Source organism: Arvicanthis niloticus, chromosome 1 (genome assembly GCF_011762505.2).
Source record: "Arvicanthis niloticus isolate mArvNil1 chromosome 1, mArvNil1.pat.X, whole genome shotgun sequence".
Classification (NCBI taxonomy): Eukaryota; Metazoa; Chordata; class Mammalia; order Rodentia; family Muridae; genus Arvicanthis; species Arvicanthis niloticus.
The window spans coordinates 88530052-88551814 of record NC_047658.1 but is presented as its reverse complement, the minus strand read 5'-3'; the positions used below and the strand labels follow the sequence as shown (position 1 = coordinate 88551814).

At 44.4% G+C, this 21763-nt stretch overlaps 1 protein-coding gene across 2 annotated transcripts in view; it reads right to left on the bottom strand.

The window, feature by feature from the left end:
* Positions 1-270: 270 nt before the first annotated feature.
* Positions 271-21763, bottom strand: part of Otoa (otoancorin) — a 72662-nt gene continuing 51169 nt past the window's right edge. For both annotated transcript variants that reach the window (XM_076942071.1, XM_076942064.1), the window contains 9 exons: positions 21294-21387; positions 17877-18006; positions 16078-16265; positions 13938-14093; positions 6080-6222; positions 5477-5613; positions 4877-4974; positions 2968-3163; positions 271-994 (listed from right to left, as the gene is read on the bottom strand). In XM_076942071.1, coding sequence (XP_076798186.1) covers positions 930-994; positions 2968-3163; positions 4877-4974; positions 5477-5613; positions 6080-6222; positions 13938-14093; positions 16078-16265; positions 17877-18006; positions 21294-21387 — 1207 coding nt within the window. In that variant the 3' untranslated portion in view covers positions 271-929. The remainder of the gene's footprint in view (positions 995-2967; positions 3164-4876; positions 4975-5476; positions 5614-6079; positions 6223-13937; positions 14094-16077; positions 16266-17876; positions 18007-21293; positions 21388-21763) is intronic.

The following is a 21763-nucleotide window of genomic DNA, read 5'->3' as shown; positions in this document are numbered from 1 at the left end:
AGACTCAGGACACCCGACTTACCACATGAGGAATGCCAGGTGGCACAATGGTCACCTTGTAGATGATATAGCTTCCAGTAGGTGGTAAATGCCAATGCTGCCCCACCCTTGCCATTGCTCTGACTTCTTGTCACTAAGACCAAAAGAACTTGGCAATTTCTAGAAATAAGTTCATCTCAAAAGGATCAAGCGGGGTGAGGGGAGGGGCTGGGTTTCCTGCACTGGTCAGAAATCGCTTCAGTGATTGACATATCCAATATATTTTTATATCTTTTTATTTCAGCCCATTCACCAAAGCCCAGAGCAGATTAAAACCACACCCTCCACTAAAACTAAAAATGTTTAGAAAGGTTAACTTATAACTCCACTGATTCCCAAGGAAATGGAAATATCTGGAAAATGTATTTAAAAATTGATTTAATGTTGAGCCATGTTAAATGTTTTAATTTCCAAGCAATGTGATATCCACCAAAACATCAATTAGTTGCAGCAATCAGGCAAGAATATTGGCTTCTGTTGAGAGATTCATTTATTTCAGCCCAGCTAAGTGTCGAAGGAGAAATCCAGTGCTGCCTGGTGCTTCAAGAGAGGGAAATCAAGCCAGACTGGAAACAAAATCACCCCCTGGCTAAAAAGGCGCTCTCTCTCTCTCTCTCTCTCTCTCTCTCTTTCTTTCTCTCTCTCCATCCTTCTCCCACCACAGCTTCTCTGTCTCCAAGTCAACATGGGATGGGAAAAAATAGTACCCACTGGGGAGACAGGCTGTCTTAAGAATGAAAGATGGTTTTTAATAATTATTTTTCCAAGGCCCTGTGATCTCCCTGCCCTCGCTGAGGCTCCTCAGGTAAAGGTCTTCCCCAGTCTGAGGGCAGCTTCTGTCTCTACACACCTTCTCCAGCTTCTTGCAACACTAAACAGGACACTCAGCATCAGGACTTGGCCATCAGAAGCAGCAGGGGACAGCCAAGCCAAAGAGCCTGGCAGGTGGGCCCTCCTGAAAGCAAACACAGACCAAGAAGACACGTGAAGTTGCTGTGGACTGCAGAGGGTGGGTGCATCATGGCCATCTCCCTGCAGACCTCCATTTCCTCATCCCTTAAAAGGGGGTGATGGGGGAACTGGAACAAAGCGGGATTGTGTGGTTCAGCATGCACCAGACCTGCCTTAGTCAAAAGGAGTCAGGGAGCAGAGTGTATCCAAGTTGTTGGTGCCTGGGTGCATTGCTGATTCAGGAACTATTGGGTGAGGCCTGAGAATGTGCACTTACACATCACTCCCTGGTGTTTAAGAAACAAGAAATATAGAAAGGGTTGGGCTCCCCAAAACAGGTTCACCCGATAGCAGCCTGGGGCGGGGGGTTGAAGGGTAAATGGAGGAAGGACATCAGGGTCTTGCCTTGCCCCTTTCTGACATTGCTGTTTCAAGAGAAAACTGATACCTACCTCTCTACAGAGGATTTGGCAAGCTCTCTTAACTTAAAAGAGTATTTGCCACCGGCAAGATTGCACAGCTGCATTATTTGTAACAGAAAACATGGTAACCCAACTGAGAATCTATACATACAAGTCTGGTTATACACGTAAGGCTCAACCGTATAACCAGCCATTGTTCTGTTCCCATAGAGGGCACGGAATGCCTCTGAGATACCAGGATCGTCAGACCCACAGATCCAAAATGCAGGATTCAGGACAAGAATACAATAAGTGCTTGTAAAAGTACAAGGCTTGTGTAGACTTGACTTAATTGTATCCATACAGACTATGTAGACAAATACATCAGGTTCTGACAACATTAGCTACCCCTGGAGAGAAGAAAAGAGGACACAGGGGAAAAGTTTATCACATAACTTTTAGGTCTTACATGTGTAAAGCTACATGCATTCAAAGCTATATGCATTATCCATTTTTGTATCATCATACAAAACATTATATGAATTCTATGTTTCAATGGAAATTTGAAAAAATATATCAAAGAACATGGTTCTTATTTGGTGGTGCCACTTGTGGGCACAGAAATTGTCAGGTCCTCAATTTGACATCCTCAGTGGAAGGAGAGGAGTGAATATGGGAGTTAATTAAGAGAAAGAAGAGAAGGAGACAGGGAGAGGAAGAAAGGGAAGGAAGCCCTACTTAGGGACCAAGTTCTCTTTCTAGTCTGGGTATTTTCAGGTTATCCCCTACTCAGAATGCAACCCGCCTCCATCATCCTCTCTCTCTACCACAGACCTCAGAGTCACACCGACACTGTGTCTTCTCTCACTCTTCCATGACTGAGTTTGTGAGGGCAAAGTTGTGATACATCCGGCTTCTTGTAAACTGTCTGCCCAGAAGTATAGACCCACACCCACTCCAAAGATGGTGCCCACTCAAGACAGGTGTCAGAGAGATGTGAGAGAGTGAGAGGCAGAGGGGAGGAGTCAACAAAAGTAAGAAGAGGAAGCCATAGCACAGCGAGTAATGGCATCTGCTCTGGGGAACTGTCCCTTCCTCCCTCCTTCGTTCCCTCACCCCTTCTTCCCTCCTCCTTCCTCCCCATCTTGCTTAGTCCTCAGTCGACATTACCTGCCCCTGTTTATTGCCTCCCTCATCTTATGGCTTTGAGATCTTATTGACAATGAGGCATCACTTGCCCTACTTATATCCATATTCTTGGTCCTTACATAATAGGTATCAAAGAGATATACAGTGATTAAAGGAGTCATTGAAATGAACTTAGTCCTGAGAGATTCTGACTTGGTGGATTATGGGTCATACCCAGGGAATTTAAAGTATTTTAAAGATCCCTGAGAGGGTTTTAAAAGTGCAAGAGTTGACTGTATTTAAGGGAAACTTAGTGGGAACTTAAGGTAGAGCAGATACCCAATGTCTATCAATCCCTGAATCATAGAAACCTCCCCACCTTGCAGGGTGGACCATGGTTCAGAGAAGGGGAATAGGGAGGGGCTGAGGCAGGTGTTGCTCTGCTCACCTGTTGGGAACCCAGTGGAGACTGACCAGGTAGGGCCTGAGCTCATAGGATCCGTCTGCCAGGAGTGAGTCTTGGCGCCATCTAGTGCCCTCTGGAGGCTCTGCAGCTGTGCCGAGCTGAGCTGCAGGCGCTGGGAGTGGGTTACAAAGGCTGCATTCTGAGGACCCAGGGAAGCGATCTGCTCCGTGGACAGCTCCTGCAGGCAGGAAAGTTGGACGGGGCTGGGGGAGGGGAACCTCAGTATACCCTCTCCAGATTTTCCAAACCTCCTTTATCTACTCAGAACTTCACAAGTTATACCCTTGCACCATGACTATAAGCAAGCATTAAACAAAGGCTGAAAGGAACTATATTTGAACCCCTGTTTGATTTGTCCACTAACAGCAGCTGAACTCTGGGCCTCTTTAAAAAGAGAGCATGAGAGTTATTTTTGTTTTAAGTATTGCAAGAGTATTAAGCCATTCTCGCTCCAAGACTCAGACAAGCCATTCTCACTCTCAGACTAAGAGCCTGAACTCCTGGTGTGGTAGTGGGGAAAGCAGGGAAGGGTTGTTAGCAGAAGAATTCAAGATTTCAGGAGCCATCTGTTGTGACAGGAGGGAAGTGAGTGGTCAATGGGAAAGGAAAGGATAAAGGAACCACTCACTCCTCCAGGAGTTCAGGCTCTTCAACACAACAATGGCACCTTCACCATGTGAGATCTACCTATCTGCCTCTCCTCCTGAGCCTGCCTCTCCTCCTGACTTTCCCTCCAGGCCTAAACCTGCATTCTCCCAAACAGGAAGCAGCTCTCTGTGCCCTTCCTCCTGTCTGGGCACTGTCCTTCCCTTTGTAGCTGGCAGGCTGACTCACACCTATAGTTAACAGAGTCTGTATTACAAACATTATCTGGTTTTCCACTGCTGCTGATTTGTGATCCACAAGCCAGATTGAATCCTTAGGCCTATAGGGTCTTCAAAAATAAAATCAAATTGGCTACCAACATGTAAAATCAGGATATTTCACATAAAAAAAAAAAAAAATGAAGGTTTCTGGTTGCCCCTGAAAAAAAGCAAAGAAGACCCAGCAACACTAGGCCCATATGGTCACACTTCATTGACGTACCTGGGGTGAGAAATACACACACACACACACACACACACACACACACACACATACACACACACACACATTAAATAATTAATTTAATTTTCTAAATAAATAAAAAGGTGGACAGCAACAAAGGAACAACACCCTAGGTTGGCCTCTGGCCTCTACATGTATGTACACACAAACACACACACACAAAAACACAAGGTCAGCCCCACTCATCAGAGCATCCTGTCCTCTCAAACCCCGTTATGCCTGTCTGCAAATCCAAAGTCCTCGGCCTCTGAAAACTAAAACTTTTTTCCAAAGTTTACAACAAGCCAGCAGAAGTTGGATCTGAATGGGCAGGAGACTATTTACAGTGTATTTAGTGTGACTTGTCAGGTTTTCTCCTCCCTCCCCCCCCCCCCAAAAAAAAAATGAATATGTTTGCTCACAAATGTTCCCTCCAACACTGCTAGCGGTGTTAAGGCACATACTGTGACTTTTACAAAACTTGAAAGCTTCTGCATTCTGAAAAGTATCTGTCCCCAGAGGTTTTGCACAGGGTATGAAGTTATCATACCTCCAGAAATACACAATCAGTATCATAGACTACGAAGGGAAGGGAGGATAAAAAGAATAATAAGATAAAATGAAAACTTAAGAAAAAAACTTCTTTTAAAAAACACTTGAAATTATTTGGACAGCCGTCATTGGCACGTACACCTTCTCTGTCCCTAAAGGCAAAGGTCCAAGGAGCCAGGCCCATCACCTGTGTCCCTGTAGGAGCTGGAGTGAGACTGAGCTCCCATCTCTCCCTGAAGAAATGAGCACTTACTTTGAATACCTCACCAGGCAGGCATCTTATGGCTGACGGCTGGAAATATGGCATCAGTTCTTTGTCAAGCACTCGGAGCTCTGCCTTCGTTAGCCCAGCTAGGGAGAGAATTGTGTGTCACTCAAGCTGTGGGACTCTACAGTGTTGTTAATGGTTCTGCATAATGTACGATCAATGAGTCCCGAGGAGGTACTATTCCTTACCTCACAAGACAGCCAACTAGGGAATCCAGTTCCTTAATCAACTCAGGAAAATATGTGGGTCACATTAGCCCTGATTGGCCTCCCACAGTGGCGTGTATACCCAGAGGGAGGTTCATTTACACACTTTAAGATGGGGCATAAATCTATTTAGGAGCCAATAGAATCACATTCTAGAGCAATGATTTTGAGGCTATAGTGTGCACAAGAATCCCCAAGATGGCTCACTTAAAATGCAGACTTGTGGACACTGTCCCTTGCAACTTAAGTCTTGACATCCAGATTCTACTAGAACTCCTTCATGTTTGCAGCATGTGGCTGAGGATTACTACCTTGTTCTGTTATGCTTACGTTCCTATTTTAAATTTGAAGTGCAAGGACACGCCCAGCAGCCTCTTACCTGCTATGGTCCCAAGCTCCTGCAGGATGGAGCTGGTCCACTCGGTGGGTCTCCCAAATACAACTTCTGCTTTCTTCTTAAATCCAGCCAAGACAGGGGTGCTGCAGAGCAGTGTCCCAATTCTGGCTACCACTGCCCTGGATAGAGAGGAGGGGACTGGTGAGTCTGGGGGATTCTCTAACCATCAAGCAGTGCACAAAGGATAAATAATCTCAGTATCTACACAGGATCCAGCAAATTCCACTACCTGCTTTAGCCCAGAAAGGGACAAAGAATGGAAAGTAGAGATTATCTGGATGGATGGATGGATGGATGGATGGATGGATGGATGGATGATGGATGGATGATAGATGGATGGATGATAGATGGATGGATGGATGGATGGATGGATGGATGGATGGATGGATGGATGATGGATGGATGGATGGATGGATGGATGGATGGATGGATGGATGGATACGTAGATAGATGGGTAGGTGGATGGATAAGTTGGTGGTGGATGGATGGATGGATGGATGGGCAGATGGATGGGCAGATGGATGAATGGAATGATGAATGTGTAAGTGGAACATTTTTCACTTTGCACTCTAGTATTTTGGTTACCTGAATTCTGAGATCTTTATAAGTGATATTTCAGTGGGGTCCATAGCACACAGAGTAGGACCAAACCCAACTAAATGGAAGCTCTTCAGATCCTGAATACCGTAGCCTGAATCTTCAAAGAATGTCTGCAGAATGGATTTAGCCTATAAAAAAGAAAAGAAAATCTGTTAATTTCTTTCTTTTGGAAATCATTTTGACTTCTAACTAGCTTGACTGTTCAAATTCTTGGACATCCAGGATGGAATATTTCCAGCATCTGTCTCCACAACTACAGTAAAACCTCCTCTCCTGCCCCCCTGCCTCTGCTCAAACCATCTCCTCCATATAAAACGTGCTTCTGTATTTCCAACTAATGAAACCCAGCCATCCTCTGTGTTTTAACTCAATTCAAATGTCATTTCTACATGAAAAGCTCAAGCTAGAATGATTTTTCTTTTCTCTCTTTTCTCCAGAGCATCTTTCCCTCAATCTTTAGTTTCAGAGAATATAAATGATGTGTAAAAAAAAATTACACAGGGGTGTCTCCAAAGAAATTTGTGTGATTACAGGGTCTTGCATAGTTCCAACTGAGAAGCTATTCAAACCTCATGACTTGTTCCATGAAAAAACACTCTCCCCTACTCTCCCCCATGTGGTTTAACTGGAACCAACTGCATCATGGGATCCATGGGTAATGACACGGCCTAGTCCTCTCCTAGTCATGTCCTTTCTCTGCCTGGCCACAGTGACTTGTTCCAGATTAAGCATGTGTTCTAGCCAGAACTAACCAAGATTTTGACTAGACTAATTGGAAAAGCTTCTGGTTTTTTGCCTTGAACTCAAAAAAAAAAAAAAAAAAAAAAAAAAAAAAAAAAAAACATAAGAATCCTTGGAATGGTATACACAGCTATCTTCTAGAACCTGCTACACTGAGAAGGCCCACCAACCTCAGAGTAAAGCAAATACAAAAGAAATCAGAACTCCTCAGTATGGAGAGAACTAGATTCTCAGCAATGGTGTTGAAGCTCCTGGATGAAGGTGTCCTCAACTCTGGACTTGAACTTGTCTATTATCAGTGAAGTGGTGGTCTGAATGAGAGTGGCCCCCACAGGCTCATATGCTTGAATGCTTGGTCCCCAGTTGGAAGAACTGTTTGGGATTGAGGAGTGTGACCTTGTTTAAGTAGATATGTCTATCACTGGGGTGGATTGTGAAGCCCACCCCCTGACCACCACCACCCTGCCTTGTGCTTGTGGATCAAATGTAAGCACTCAGATACTGCTCCAGGACCATGCCTGCCTGTCTGCTGCCATGTTCCCCACCATAATAGTCTTGCCCTCACCCTCTGAAACTGTGAGTCCCCAAATTAAATACTTTGTTTAATAAGTTTCCTTGGTCATGGTGTTTTTATCATGACAATAGAACAGTAACTAAGACAAACATCAATAAATTCCTTCCTTCACTCAGGCTACTTGATGTTGGGTTGGTTACTACATATAAACAAATGGGCCCTGGTTCACTTGATTTACCTACACAGGACCTGAAAAGGATCCAAGCCAATTCCTCGGGGCTGAGCTATATAATGTGTGGATTCTTCAGTGCTGATAAGAGCAGATAAGATTGATTCCAAGAGGTCAGAGACAAAGGCGAGGAGAAGACACTGAGGCGTGACCATGGAGCATTGGTGAGAGCATAGGTCATGGGACATAGGCATTGCTCCTGCTTCCTTTACATCAGTCATCTGCACCACACAGTAAAATAGTAACAAGGTTGAGAGAAATGCTGAGAAATATGAAATACAGAAATGCTACAGTGGAGTTCTGCTTTCCATGTGGCTGCTACTGCCGCACTCCTCAAGTGTCTAGTTAGTGTCTACATTCAGAGACAACTATCCCCCTGGACTCCCTCACCTCCAACAGCGCGCCCTCTCACCTTCTTATGAGCATCCTATCCACCTTCTGTGTCACTTATCACAATTTTTCAAAAATTTCCCATTGATCACTTCTTTGTCCATCTCATTGGCAGATCCCCCAAAGGATCATGTCTAGTTTGTCATTGTGTTCCAAGTATCTAGCCTAAAGTTGGCTATATACTTGTGATGGTTTGTATATGCTCAGCCCAGGGAGTGGCACTATTAGAAGGTGTGGCTCTGTTGGAGTAGGTGTGTCACTGTGGGTGTGGGCTTTAAGACCCTCATCCTAACTGCCTGCAAATCAGTATTCTGCTAGCAGCCTTCAGATGAAGATGTAGAACTCACAGCTCCTCCTGTACCATGCCTGCCTGGATGCTGCCATGTTCCTACCTTGATGATTATGGACTGAACCTCTGAACCTGTAAGCCAGCCCCAATTAAATGTTGTCCTTATAAGAGTTGCCTTGGTCATAGTGTCTGTTTACAGCAGTAAAACCCTAACTAAGACAATACTTTGTGATTGACTGAGTGCATAAATGACCATTCTAGTGTGTGAGCCACAGACATCATAGAAAAAGACATGCTTCTCTGAAAAGGTGTCAGCTTTATGCCATCACAAGACACACTTGTGGATATGAAATGTCCACTGTCAAACACTTGACCCCCCAGTTGGTAGCACTCATTTAAAGGGTTGTGGAAACTTTAGAAGGTGTGTCTTCATTGAAGGAAGTGGACTATTGTGACTTGCCTTTCAATGTTCTCTCCGGCCCCAGTGCCTTCCTCATTCTGTGCATCTAGTCCACCATGAAGTGAGGCACCATCCTCCACCACCCACCCCTGTCACCATGGCATTCTGCCCAAGCACCATGGCCCAACCCCTCTGAAACCATGAATGAAATAAGTCTTTCCTCTTTCAAGTTATTTGCACTGGGTATTTTGTTACAGCAACAAGAAATTAACAGACTGGCCACTGATGAGTTACCCTCAATGGTACATAGCTATGAGCTACTATAGATGAGTTTAGAATACTGACTGTAGCTTGCATGCATCTGACTGAATGGTAATATGCATTCAGAGTGACAAAAGCTGTCATCCTGGGTACCCTGCATTTGCTGCACCCCTTGGACAACTTTATCCACACTGCCTTATCTACTTCTCACCACAACCCTATTGGCTAAATATTAGTATCATTCCCCTTTCACAAACAACCCACTGAGGTATGAAGAGCCTAAAACAATACTACTCTGCTACAGACTAATGGTTCTACAGCAAAAACCCCGACAGAGGCTGGGGACATGGGTCACAGGGCCTGCCATGCAAGTGTGAAGATAAACCCACATTAATGTCAGCATGGCACTAATTTAGGTCAGCATGAAAGCCCACCTGTACTTCTAGCACTCTGGCATCATGTGGGTTTATCTTCACACAGAGCAAGGTGGCTAGCGAGATTATCCAAATCAGTGAAGTCTGGGTTCAATTAAGAAACCCTGAATAAAGTGGAGAGAAGAGAATGAGAAAGAATCCCAGTGCCAACCTAGAGCGTGCATACGTGTGCGAGCGCGCACACACTCGAAAATTTAAAACCCAGACAGTGAGACACCACAGTCATCTTAGCCAATAAAAATGTTTGCCTCTGGAGGAAAAAAAAATAGAGACTTAACAGTATCCTCAGACAGTCAAGTACTAGATAGGGCCCAAACTGCCTAGCCTCCATGATCAGACAAGACCAGCTCATTCACAGTGGTGTACCCATGTGCTGGATTTTTCTTATTAAGTCTTCACAATTGGATTTTACTAGTTGACTCATGGCAATTTGTGCTCCTACAACGTGGATGCTCATTTTAAAAATGAAAGTGCAAAATTACAATTCAGATAAAATTGCTTTGAAGATGTGGTATTAAAGTGTCCTTGCACCTGGGACCCGGAAAATGCAAGCTCAGCCTGCAAGGTGATAAGTTAAAATATATTTCCTTGAATGACTAGACCAGTGTATATGTAATGATTCTGAGACAATTAATACCAACACTTGTAGGCAATATTAACCACAGAAAAATGAGTAGCCGTAAAACTTCAGCCTCTCTGTTCATCCCTCTGGCTTCTGTAATGGTTTTTCCTCCCTTACATTAGTTTTTAAGCTGAACTATCTGCTAATGTAGTTCCTCCAGGTCTGACTATTAATCTAGAAGCATGCATTTAAAGGCTTGATTGGAGGCTGAAGTGGAAGAACTGACGGCAAATGATATATGCAAATGTTACGTTTTCATATCCTTTTCAAACATATTGATATATCTCCCTGGCATCCGAGAGAATTAAAACTGGCACACGGGGAAAGGACTGCTCTAGCTTCTAAGTTAGATCTATTTTTCGGTTTCTTCCAGGCTGCAAATAAAATCATTTTAATATCGGGAATGGAGTGTGGCACTTCCCAAACTAGTCGAAACCAGTTTTAGAGTCAGAGAACCACGGGACTGCAGAATGTTAGTAGAAGGAACTTGAGTTTACTGAGTTTGATCCTTTTCATTCTTCAAACAAGGAAACCAACTCAGAGGAAGGGAGGTGACTGCGGTGCTGGTGACACCAGATGCTGAGGACAATGGCTGAAAAGAACAAGAAGAACGTGAAATGTCCCCCATAGGTCACCTGCTTTTGCACTTGGTCCCTGCGTTAAGGATGTGGAACCTACAGATTGGAGCCTTGCTGGAGGAGTGAGTCACTGGGAAGTGAACCCTAACATTTACATCCTGGCCTGACTTCCTGTCCGCCTTCTGCTTCCTGACAGCCCATTCAGTGTGTCCAGCTGGCCTCCCTCTCCTGCAGCCACGCTTTCCATGTCTGAAACCACACCTTCCCCACCAGAATGGAATGCGTCCCCTCCAACTGGGAGCCAGGACATACCCAGCCTTCCTTAAGTCACTTCTTCTCAGGTCCTTCGACACAACAGTGAGAAAAGTGACTGACGGAGCAGTAACTGAAAAAAGCTTACTGACCTTTTACATTATTATTGTTCGACACATTTCATTTTTTAACTCAATTACGTCTCACGGCCAGGATCCCCATATTGCTCTCAGCCAGACATGATTCACACCTTGCTGTATTTGAAAGGTACCACTCAGGATCATGGGTCGTCACAACTCTCATTATGTAAACCTTGTGAGAGAAGAGCTCACACCTTGGTCTTGCCCAGCACCCATCCCCCTTTGGTTTGACAACACCCTACTTCCCCTTCTCCCCACTACTCTGCCTTAGTTCTCTTGCTGCTGTTACAAATCACCACCTGGTGGTAACACAGGTGAACTCACTCACAATTCCAGAGGTCCTCAGTCCTGAAAGGAATCAGTAGGGTGTGTTCCATTTGAGAGCTTTAAAGAGACTGCACTTCCTCCCTTTTCCTAACTCCTAGTTTTTTCCTTGGTTGGTTCTTTCATGGTCACATCTTCCATCTTCGAAGCCATCAGCCGAGCATTACAAACCCATCTCTCTCCTGCTTCCCCCCACCCATTCCTCCCACCCCCACCCCCACTTTCACCATTGAATCCCCCTCTATGGCTGTGGCATCCTGGCTCCCTCGTATTAAAGCTCCTTGTGATCACATTGGACCCATCAGGGTAATTTTACGTCTCTTTTTTACATGTATGGCTGTGTGCCTGAGTGTACATATTGCACCAAATGTGTGCAAGTACCTGTGGATGCCACGAGAAAGCATCAGATCCCCTGGAATTAAGAGTAAGGTGCAGTTGTGAGCCATACATTGTGAACTCTGGGAACCAGACCTAGGTCATCCGCAAGAGCAGCAAGTGTTCTTAAGCACTGACCCATCAGTCCAGCCCCCATCTCAAAATCTTTAAATGACTTCCATCTGTAAAACCCCTTCCTCCAATGAAACAAATTGTATTTATAGGTTCTAGGAACTCAAATTGAAGATCTTTGTGGAAAGGGTTAAATCTATCTTCCACACACCCTCCCCCACTCTCCAATCACCATGTATTCATGCAGACAGAGACTCCTCTCACTGTAGCAGAAACAGGGACTCCACTACTGTAGCAGGTATCATCAATCAACATATTTTACCCCAGATAGAAGTGGCTTCTCAGAGCAGAACAACCATGTGAATGGAGTTGACAGCAGGACTTTCTGATATAATAAACAAAGCAGAGACACACTTGGGTGAAGAATGAAGCTAACACAGAGGTAGTTGTAACTAGATACCCCAATGCCTTACCCAATCAAAACTAAAAGATGGGAGGACGTTCTTAACCCACAGGTTAAAGAGATCAACAACCAAACAGACTTTCAACCCATCATCAACAACTAGAAAACCAAACAAAAATATAGAAAGCAATGACATTAAAATATTGAACAACCAAGGAACAGGTAAGAGTGATCATGAGACAGGCGAACAAAAAGTGAGCCCTAAAATTGTCCCCCAGAGGCACTTTCTACCTAAGTTAGGAAAGACCAATGAGGCCCAGGGGTCTAGCTGCACTGAAGACAGAGATCTGAGGTCAAAAAGTCAACCTAGCAACCAACCAGAGGTTGGTCAAAAAGCCAGCCTTTGCTACTCTCTCCACCAGTTCAAATCTCAGCACTTAACAAGCAACCCACTTCTGCTGACCTCTAGAAGATGAGAGTATCTTTGCATTCACTTATTCAATACATATTTATTATGTGATGAAACATGCATGTGTAACCATATATTTTTAAAGAAAAATATATGCGCTAGTCATCTTTTATAGATACAATTTCTGTGCCCAGGATCTAGCCTAAGCCAGTATAAATATCACACATAGGCTCCAGAGAGATGAAATCAAACCCTTAGAATGTTTTCTTCCCATAAAAGTAGCCTCACAGAGGTGACAATCGGGTTTTTCTATAAATGATTATACAAACAGATGAGAGAGAAGCCCAAGTTCAGGAAGGCCAAAGTACGCTCACTTCAGGGGCAAAGAAAGAGAAGGAAATTGTACAGAGAAAGTTCTAGAGATCAGCAAAGATGTCCTCCTGAGTATCAAGTCCTCATTTCCACATATTCAGATGCCAGGAATGAAACCACTTGGAGGGTAAGAGTCAGGAGAAGGGGGCAGGCTAAACAGTTCTTAAAGTTCATGTAGAGTTGAGAAGAAGTTTTCTCCCCCTTCAGCCAGAGTGGAGAAACCTGGTAATACATGTATAATGGGAATATTCTGTAGAAGAACCATTTCTCAGTGAATCCACAAAGTAAAGATCACCCAGCCCCAATAAAGCTCAAGAGAGTGCAACAAAAAGACAAAAACTACTAGCAAGCATATATATTTCAGAGCAACGCAAAGCCTAGTTTTTTTGGTTTTTCAAGACAAGGCTTTTTTTTTCTCTGTAGCTCTGGCTGTTCTAGAACTCAGAGATCTACCTGCCTCTGCCTCCCAATTGCTGGAATGACAGGCATGTACCACCACGGTCAGTCACCTAAATGACACTCTTAGTGATGTAAAGTTCATAATGTTTAACAATAATTTTGTTACCCAACAAAATTATTAAGTTTCTCTGCCTTTGGCTCAAGGCAAGTGAAAATTTTCTAGGTTTTCAAATAAGTATAACCCTTAATTAGAAGAAAATCAGTCCACAGATACAGACTGAGAGGAGCTGGAGAGTTGGCTCAGTAATTGAAAGTACTTGCTGCTCCTCCAGAGGACCAGAGTTCGATTCCAGCCATATGCACCAGGCAGTTCATAACCAGCTCCAGGGGAGCCGGTGCCCTCTTCTGCCCTTCAAGAGTATCTCTGCACACACGACATACACACAGAGAAATTTTTAACAATAAAAATAACTGTCTTTTAGAAAAGAAGAAGAAACAGACTGAGAAACGACGATGATGATGGAATCTTTAGCAAGGATATAAAAGAAGCTATCATAAGTATTATAAATCTACTCAGGGGTACAAAGTCAAGCATAAGCAATTAAAGAATCTGTAAAAAACCCAGGAACATCTACCCACCTGTTCTGGGGTCCATTCTGTCTGCAGGCCCAGGGATGCCACGGTGTCTATGGAGCTGAGGTCCAACTGCTCCAGCTCACTCTCGCTAAGAGCCAAAGCAATGCGCCCCAAGGAGACAATATGGTGTTCCTTCCAGTGGGAGGGCAAGCCCCAAACCTTTATGTAGGAGAAAAACAGAGCAGACCATATTAGTGACCTGATGTGGTCTCTACTTAATATCCTCCCAAAATCCATCACTGAGACCTAATCCCTAATGTGATGGTACTAGAAAATGACTCCACTCTCATGAACGGAATCTCTGCCCTTGTAAGAGAGATCTTGAGAGCTCCTAACCCACTTCCACTGTATGAGGGCAAGATGCTGTGAGAAACCATCACCTAAGAGAAATTCATGCTCACCAGACACTGAATCTGTCAGAGCCTTGATCATGGACTTCCTAGCTACCAGAGCTGTTAGAAATAAATTTCTGTTGTTTATAAGTTAACTAATATAAGGTATTTTACAGCAGTCCAAATGTAGAATGAATTACACACACATACAGCACACACACACGCACACACACACACACACACACACAAAACACTTTTGTACCAATTCATGCCAACATCCTTGCAGAGGTTGATAGTCTTTCTGTGGGGAGGGTTCCACTTCTGGGAAATTAGCTTTAGAAAATTATGAGACGAGTGCTCAAAGCCATATGTTCAAACATGTACAAAGGCTTCCTTAGGGTTTGAACACGAAGCACTTCCCCAAAGCGCATGTGTTGAGGGCTTGGCTTTAAGCTGGTGGTTGCTATGGAGAGGTAACCAAGAGCTCAATCCACCGATTAGTTTACAACTAAACGAAATATTAGAATATGAGGACTAGCTGGAAGAAAAATGTCATGAGGACACAAGCCTTTGAAGAATACTAGACAGTCTATCTGTCTGTCTGTCTGTCTGTCTGTCTGTCATCACCACTCTCCTCTCCCGGCAGCCATGTGTGAGCACCTATGCCTCATCACGCCCTCTCAAGCACGATATTCTATTTTACCTTAGACCCAAACCAAGAGCCAGCTGACCATGGACTGAAGGCTCTGAAACCATGAGCCAAAGTAAACCTTTCTCCCTTTTAAGTTGTCTTGACTTAGGTACTCTGTCACAGCAATGGAAAGCTGGCTGTCATGAAGCACTTATAAAAATCTCAAAGGATCCAAAGCTTAAGGCAAGCTAAATAAAGACCAGTCACAAAACACTGGTGCATATTTATCTTTTTGATATGGAAAACCACATTGCTTGTGGAAGACAAGTTACTGAATAATGAGTGTGATAACATTTTTGTAACAGATAACGTGGAGCAAGATACCTTGTATCTGCAGGTTCTGAGAGCTGCAGACACAACAACCCAGACAGATAGTTACATTAAGATTCATAACAGCAGCAAAATTGCAGCAATGAAATTTTTGTTTGGGGGGTAACCACATCATGTGGAACTGTATTAAAGGGCCATAGCATTAGGAAGATTGAGAACCACTGTTAAAGAGAAGCAGTCTCTCACTTGAACCCAAGCTCACTGGTTTGGCTTTTTGGGCTAAGCCAGCTTGCTCCAGGCATTCCCCATCTTTATTTCTGAAGAACTGGGATGACAATGGGCCCCACTCCACCTACTTTTACTTGGGTGCTGCGATTCCAAACTCTGGTCCTCATACCTTCAAGGAAACTGCTTTAACCACTGAGCCGTCTCTCCAGCCCTTCAAAGGGAACATTTTTTAAATGACTAACTACTTCTAACCCCTTTCACACCCTTTTCTTGCTTTCGGATGACTCCTCAGCAGCTACTGGGGAGGCCAGCTACAGACAGCTGTTAGGGTTCTCCAAGAGGGAAAACAAAGGTAGCATTCTTGCAAGCAGTTTAGGTCAGGATATGCAGAGAACTTGATTGGCAGAGACATGCATCATCTGTGTTCTGCCTCTGCCCTAGGACAGGGATACCAACAGTGTACCCATTTCCCAGATGAGGAAACCATGGCCTACACTACTGAATTTCAACAGAATGATATGGGTGCAGGGCCTCAGGGGGTTCATAAGCACAGAGAGGCTGGAGCTAGATACTGGCTGCTTCTTTGGGTTTCTGGTGAGCTTCCTCCCCAGGGTGGGCTTACCCGGATTGCCTTCTCCTTCAGGGCCATCAGCTGAGGCCAGCTGAAACCCTTCACAGCCCCCAGCAGTTCCACATTCCTGATGAAAGTGTCCTCCTCCATGCAGAGAAGGACCTCAGGGTCCCAGCAGGCATTGGCTTCAGCCAACCTGAAGATACCATCTGAAGAAGGAGTCACAACTCCATGACAACCTGGGGACAGATGTGAAAATGTGACAGAGGAAAGAGAACTGCAGGGAGTGTACCATGCTTTCTTAATAGTCTTCACTAGCCAGATCCATTCACAAGAGGCAGGAAGCTGTAAAAGCTGACAGCAGAGAGCCGGGGACTCCCACCTCTGCTGTGGTAAAGGCCTGACTGTGCACACCCACCAAGAGGCTTCACACAATGCAACTGGGCAGGTGGGATCCACCTGGAATCCTTGTGCTAGGAGAGCCGAGTCAGAAGCATCCGGGACGGGGAGGGGGGGAAGAGGGCTTGCTGACCACCTAGCCTTGCCAAATCTGTGAGCCGTAGGGTCACTGACAGCCTGTGTTGCAGGAACACTTGGCGGGAAGACCCAAACAAATGTCTAACCTTCCTTATAGGGCTCCAACACAAACTACAGTGGAATTCCAGCCTGGTCCAACCTGGAGAAACAAAGGGCTTATTGGCCTTACTTAGAGTATGGGTGAGTCCTTCTCAGAGCATGGGTGACCCTAAAACAACCATACCACAAGGAAGTCTCACTCTGAACAAGCGAGTAAGCAACAACAGCCAGCCATTGCTGTCCCTGTCACTATCAGTGCCAGTTCTGGTTAATTCTGCCCACTTCATGCCAGTAAGAGCCAATATTTACCAGGCACTCACTACAGATTATAAAAATGGTGATACACCAGGTAGTCTTGGTACTCAGAAAACTGAGGCAAGAGGATTGAAAGTTCAAGCCCAACCTTGGCTACATAGCCAGACCATCTCAGATAAGGGAAAAAAGTACTTTCTGATAATTCCTTACATGCCCTTTGGAAACTGGGGAGGTTTAAACTTGTTAACCCTTAAAAGGACCACTGCAGTCCAGAGTTCACATGACCCCACTTTAGAGGGTGAAACCTGGGACACAGCAAGGCTTAGTGGCTCCCACCTGTAATCCCAGCCCTAGAGAGGCTGCTGCAGGAGGGATGAAAATTTGAGGTTGCCTGAACAACACGGTGAGTTACAAGCCACTGAGCTACAGAAAGAAACCCTGACTGTTAAAGAAGAGCAGGATGGGAAAACTGAAGGGCTTTGAAGAAAGTCACACAGTCATTAAGGGTCTTCAAACCCTACCGACTGGTACCATTGAGCTGCTAAGCTAGGTTGAGCCTTTAAAATAAACCAAATTAAGGCTGTAGAGAACGGCTCAGCTGTTAAGAGCACTAACTCTTTCAGAGGCTCTGGGTTCAATTTTAAGCACCTATATACAGTACACTATAACTTATAACCATCTGTGATGCTAATTCCAGTGTGTCAGCGCCCTCTTCTGGTCTCTGAAGGCACTGCACACATGTGGTTACATGTCGGCATGCAGGCAAAACTCCCCAGATACATAAAATAAGAATGAATAAAACCTTAAAAAAAAAAAATAAGCCATACCTATTGCAATGCTTGTCACATGCCCACTTGTCAAGCCTTCAAGCCTGGCACCTGATTTCAAATCATGATACAGAACTGTCATTCTTTGACCCGTGGGGTTTGCCATTTGAGAAGGAAACTCTGTTATTTCACAAACTCAACCTAAAATAATACTACCCTAGATGCAGGGTCAGACACCCTAGAAACACTCACCAAAGGTGGGGTCAAAGCTGGGGCTCTCATTACTGCTATTCCGAACAGACTCAAAGACAGCCCAGAGAAATTCTTTAGGAAGCAACATACCAACCATCTTGGAAGCTGTTTGTTGAAGGATTTCAGGAAACTGCAGTTAAAAGGAAAAAGAAAAAAAAGACATGTGAGATGCATTTAAATCAGAATTTAAACTCTATTACCACTTAATGCCTAAAGGTGAGTTTTTTCCTCATAATAGCCTGCCGTATAAATTGAATCCCTCATCCAACTATTGTCTCTAATAAAGAATCCTACTGAAATGATATTTGACTTCCACAGCGATACGATAAATGCTAAATAACAGGCATGCATCACTTTCCACCCATCAAATTGCCAAAAATAAAGTGATAATAATTAATACAGGACCAGGTGTAGAAGACTGTACATGTGCATTTTTCCAGGACTGTTGAATGTACAGTACACTATCACCAAGCAATCTGATACAACTACAAAAAAATGTAAGTTTGCATACATCATTTTGGGGGTTGGTACTATTTTAATTTTTTGCTTTATATTTATTTTTTTAAGGGAGCAAACTTGGGGGTTGGAGAAATGACCCATTGTTTAAGAGCACTTGATGCTCTTGCAGAAGACCCATGTTCTATTCCCAGCACCCACATGATGGCTCACAACTATCTCCAAAAACTCCAGTTCCAGGGGATGCAGCACCCTCTTCTGATCTTCCCAGGCATCAGGCATGCACATGGTGCACATACATACACACAGATAAGACACTCATACTCATAAAATAAAAAGAAATAGGCAGAGGAGGGTTACATATAGATTCTAGGCAGAGGCTGTCAATGGGGGAGCTTTGGTGACACTGGAGAAGTTATCATTTCTCACATTGGAATAGTCCACTCTGTAGAGTCTTGAGATAGTATGAGCCCTACCTGAGAGCCCAGAAAATCCATCAGGCTCTTCTATGAGACCCTGACTCACTGTTACCTAGCACCACCTCCTCCACCACCACCTCCACCACCACCACTATGTATGTATGTATGTATGTATGTATGTATGTATGTATATATATATATATATATATATATGTATATATGTATATATGTGCATATACCTTCCTCACTCCTGCTTCCCCTTCACAGGGTCTCCCTACATAGCTCAAGCTGACCTGGAACTTTAGATGCTCCTGCCTCAACCTCCAGAGTGTTGGGATCACAAGCCTGTGCCACCAAGCCAGCTCCCCCTAGCTCATTCTAATGTTCACTAAGGTTCTGCAACACTCACACACTGTATAGTCAACCGCCCTTCAGTCAAGGATGGACCACAGGTACAGTAATAGTCCTACATGTGTGTGGTGACGCTGTTGTTAAGCAGTTATGTAAATGACAGCCAAAAGCCAGCAAGAAGAGTAAATGGCATGAGTAGAGGCATTTGCTGCCAAGGCTAAGGGCCTGAATTCCACATGGTGGAAAATGAACCGGTTCCTCTATTCTCTCACCTCCACGTACACACACACATGCATACATATGCACATATACACACACAAGAAAGAAAGAAAGAAAAAAGGAAGGAAGGAAGGAAGGAAGGAAGGAAGGAAGGAAGGAAGGAAGGAAGGAAGGAAGGAAGGAAGATGTTTTTTGAAAGGATATTATCCAGGTCCCACTTGATAACTTCTTGGCCAGTGAGTCACATAACAACTGAGAGCCCAAGAGATGATGCTACTTGTTGCTCCCAGTTTGTGTAATACATTCTACAGTGATTAGATACAATTCTAATCTACAGTGCTTGCTTAATGAGGAAATCACCTGAGGATGCACTTCTCCTATGCTTCCCCACCCCTTGTGGCTGTATTAATAGGTATTTTTGCTTTTTAAACATTTGGGAGATGCACATGTGTGAAGGTCAGCAAACAGCTATGGGGAGTCCGTTCCCTCATTCTACCAGGCAGGCCTCTGGGCTCAAATGCAGGTCTTTAGGCTCGCTAGCAGGTGTCTTTAGCCACAGAGCCATCCCCATGATTCTTGCAGGGTGTTGTTGTGGTGGTGGTTGTGGTTGTTGTGGTGGTTTTTTATGCAAAGTACATAGCTAAGTGCCTGGGATTTTCCATTTTCTAGTTTTAAGAGGGGTGGATATGCACACATGTGTGGGGCTTTCTGAAAAGAAACTGGGAATCTGGGCGTGGAGCCTGTCTCTAATGAGGGGGCTGCTTTTCATCCAAGAGCCTCTAGGGCATTCGGGATCTGTTTAACCAGAAGTATGTATATCTTGTTTTATTTTTAAAAGCATAGAGAACAATCAAACAAAGCATGCCCACACTGCCTGGAGCTTCAGAAATAAAACATCACAGACACAACTGACAGGCTCATTCCTCCCCCGCCCACCTCGCTCTTTCCTAGATGTAACAATGACCCTAGCATTAGCCGTTCTTGTGTATACTTCTGAACCACTCTTGTTTTGCACATGTTCAAAATTAATCTAGTTAATATTTATTCATGTACTGAGTATCCTACCATCATAATCATTCACAGTGCAGGGATTTGTATAATTCCATGCTGTTTTGGAGGTCTTGCCATGTTGATAGAAGGCTTTTACAACCTCACAAGTGATTTTTTTCAAATGTAAGATCTGCATATAATACCTGCATATCTGGTGCTTATGATTATATGTTTAGACAGTAAAGTCCTCAGAAGAATGTGCTTCCTTTTTTTTTCTAAGGTGTGAGCCTTGCCTTGTGTGGAGAGCCGTGAACATCCCCAGAAGCCAATTTAGGATACAGACAGGAGAAAGAACCCGGAACTGTGTGATGCCAGCAAGACTGTGTGGCTCTGCTGTCCCTGGGGTGATTAACCTTGACTGTCTCCTTGACTAGGTTAGGAATCATCCAGACAGTGAAGCTCACCATTGTGTGTCTGTGAGGTTTCCAGAAGTGATTAGATCACGGGGGCTTGGCCTAATCAATAGCTCACTCCCTTGACAGGTTCATGTTATGACAGTTTTATTGGAATGTGGTGAGAAGGAAGGAGGCAGGGCCTAGTTGGAGGGCGTAAGTCCCCGAGTGCAGAACCTTGAAGGTTATATCCAGCCATGGTCTCTTCCTGTATTTCTTTTACCCTCTGTGTGCCGGGCATGAAGAGCAGCCTCCCTCGCACACTCCCACCTCTGTGAGATTCTGCCCAAGCACAATGGTCCAACTGAGCAACCCTCCAAAACCATGAGTCCAAATAACTTCCTCCTTTTATACTGTTCTTCCGTGTACCCTGTTCACAGCTACAGGGCATTCAGCAGAGGAGTCTGAGGTTTGGTAGAAATTTCGAGACCCACAGACTCCATCAGCAAACTGACAGGTTATAAGCAACCACACATTCTCTCTCCCTCTCAGACTTCTCCCACCTTCTTAATATAAGGCACAGTGAATACCTTTGTGGCAACAGTGTGTAGTTCATCTCCTGAGAAAAATGCTAAGAAAGGTGCCAAGTCCTTGGCTGTCTCCGCTGTCCAGTTCTGAGGAGGTCTAGGAAGAGATACAAGAAGCAAGATGAAATAGTCGTGGTGGGTATCTGATACCAGTGCATCCCACCATCTCTCACACCTAGAAAGGCTGCCATTAAGTCTTCTCACTTCTCCAACCAAAAACAAACAAGAAAACAATAGACATTTGGTGCAGACTGGCCAATCAGAGCCATCCCTGGGACTTTTGCTGGATCTACCATGAGGCTCTTTCTTTGCTCTGGCATCTCTCCCATGGAAGAAGATAGTAGAGTTCAATCTTGTCATCACACAGAGAAAGTGAGGTGCACACCAAGGCCCACTGAGCTGAGGGGTGGGAGGAACACACCCATAATGACCCCTGAGACCATGGATCCAGCCGTCTCTGAAGCCTACCCATG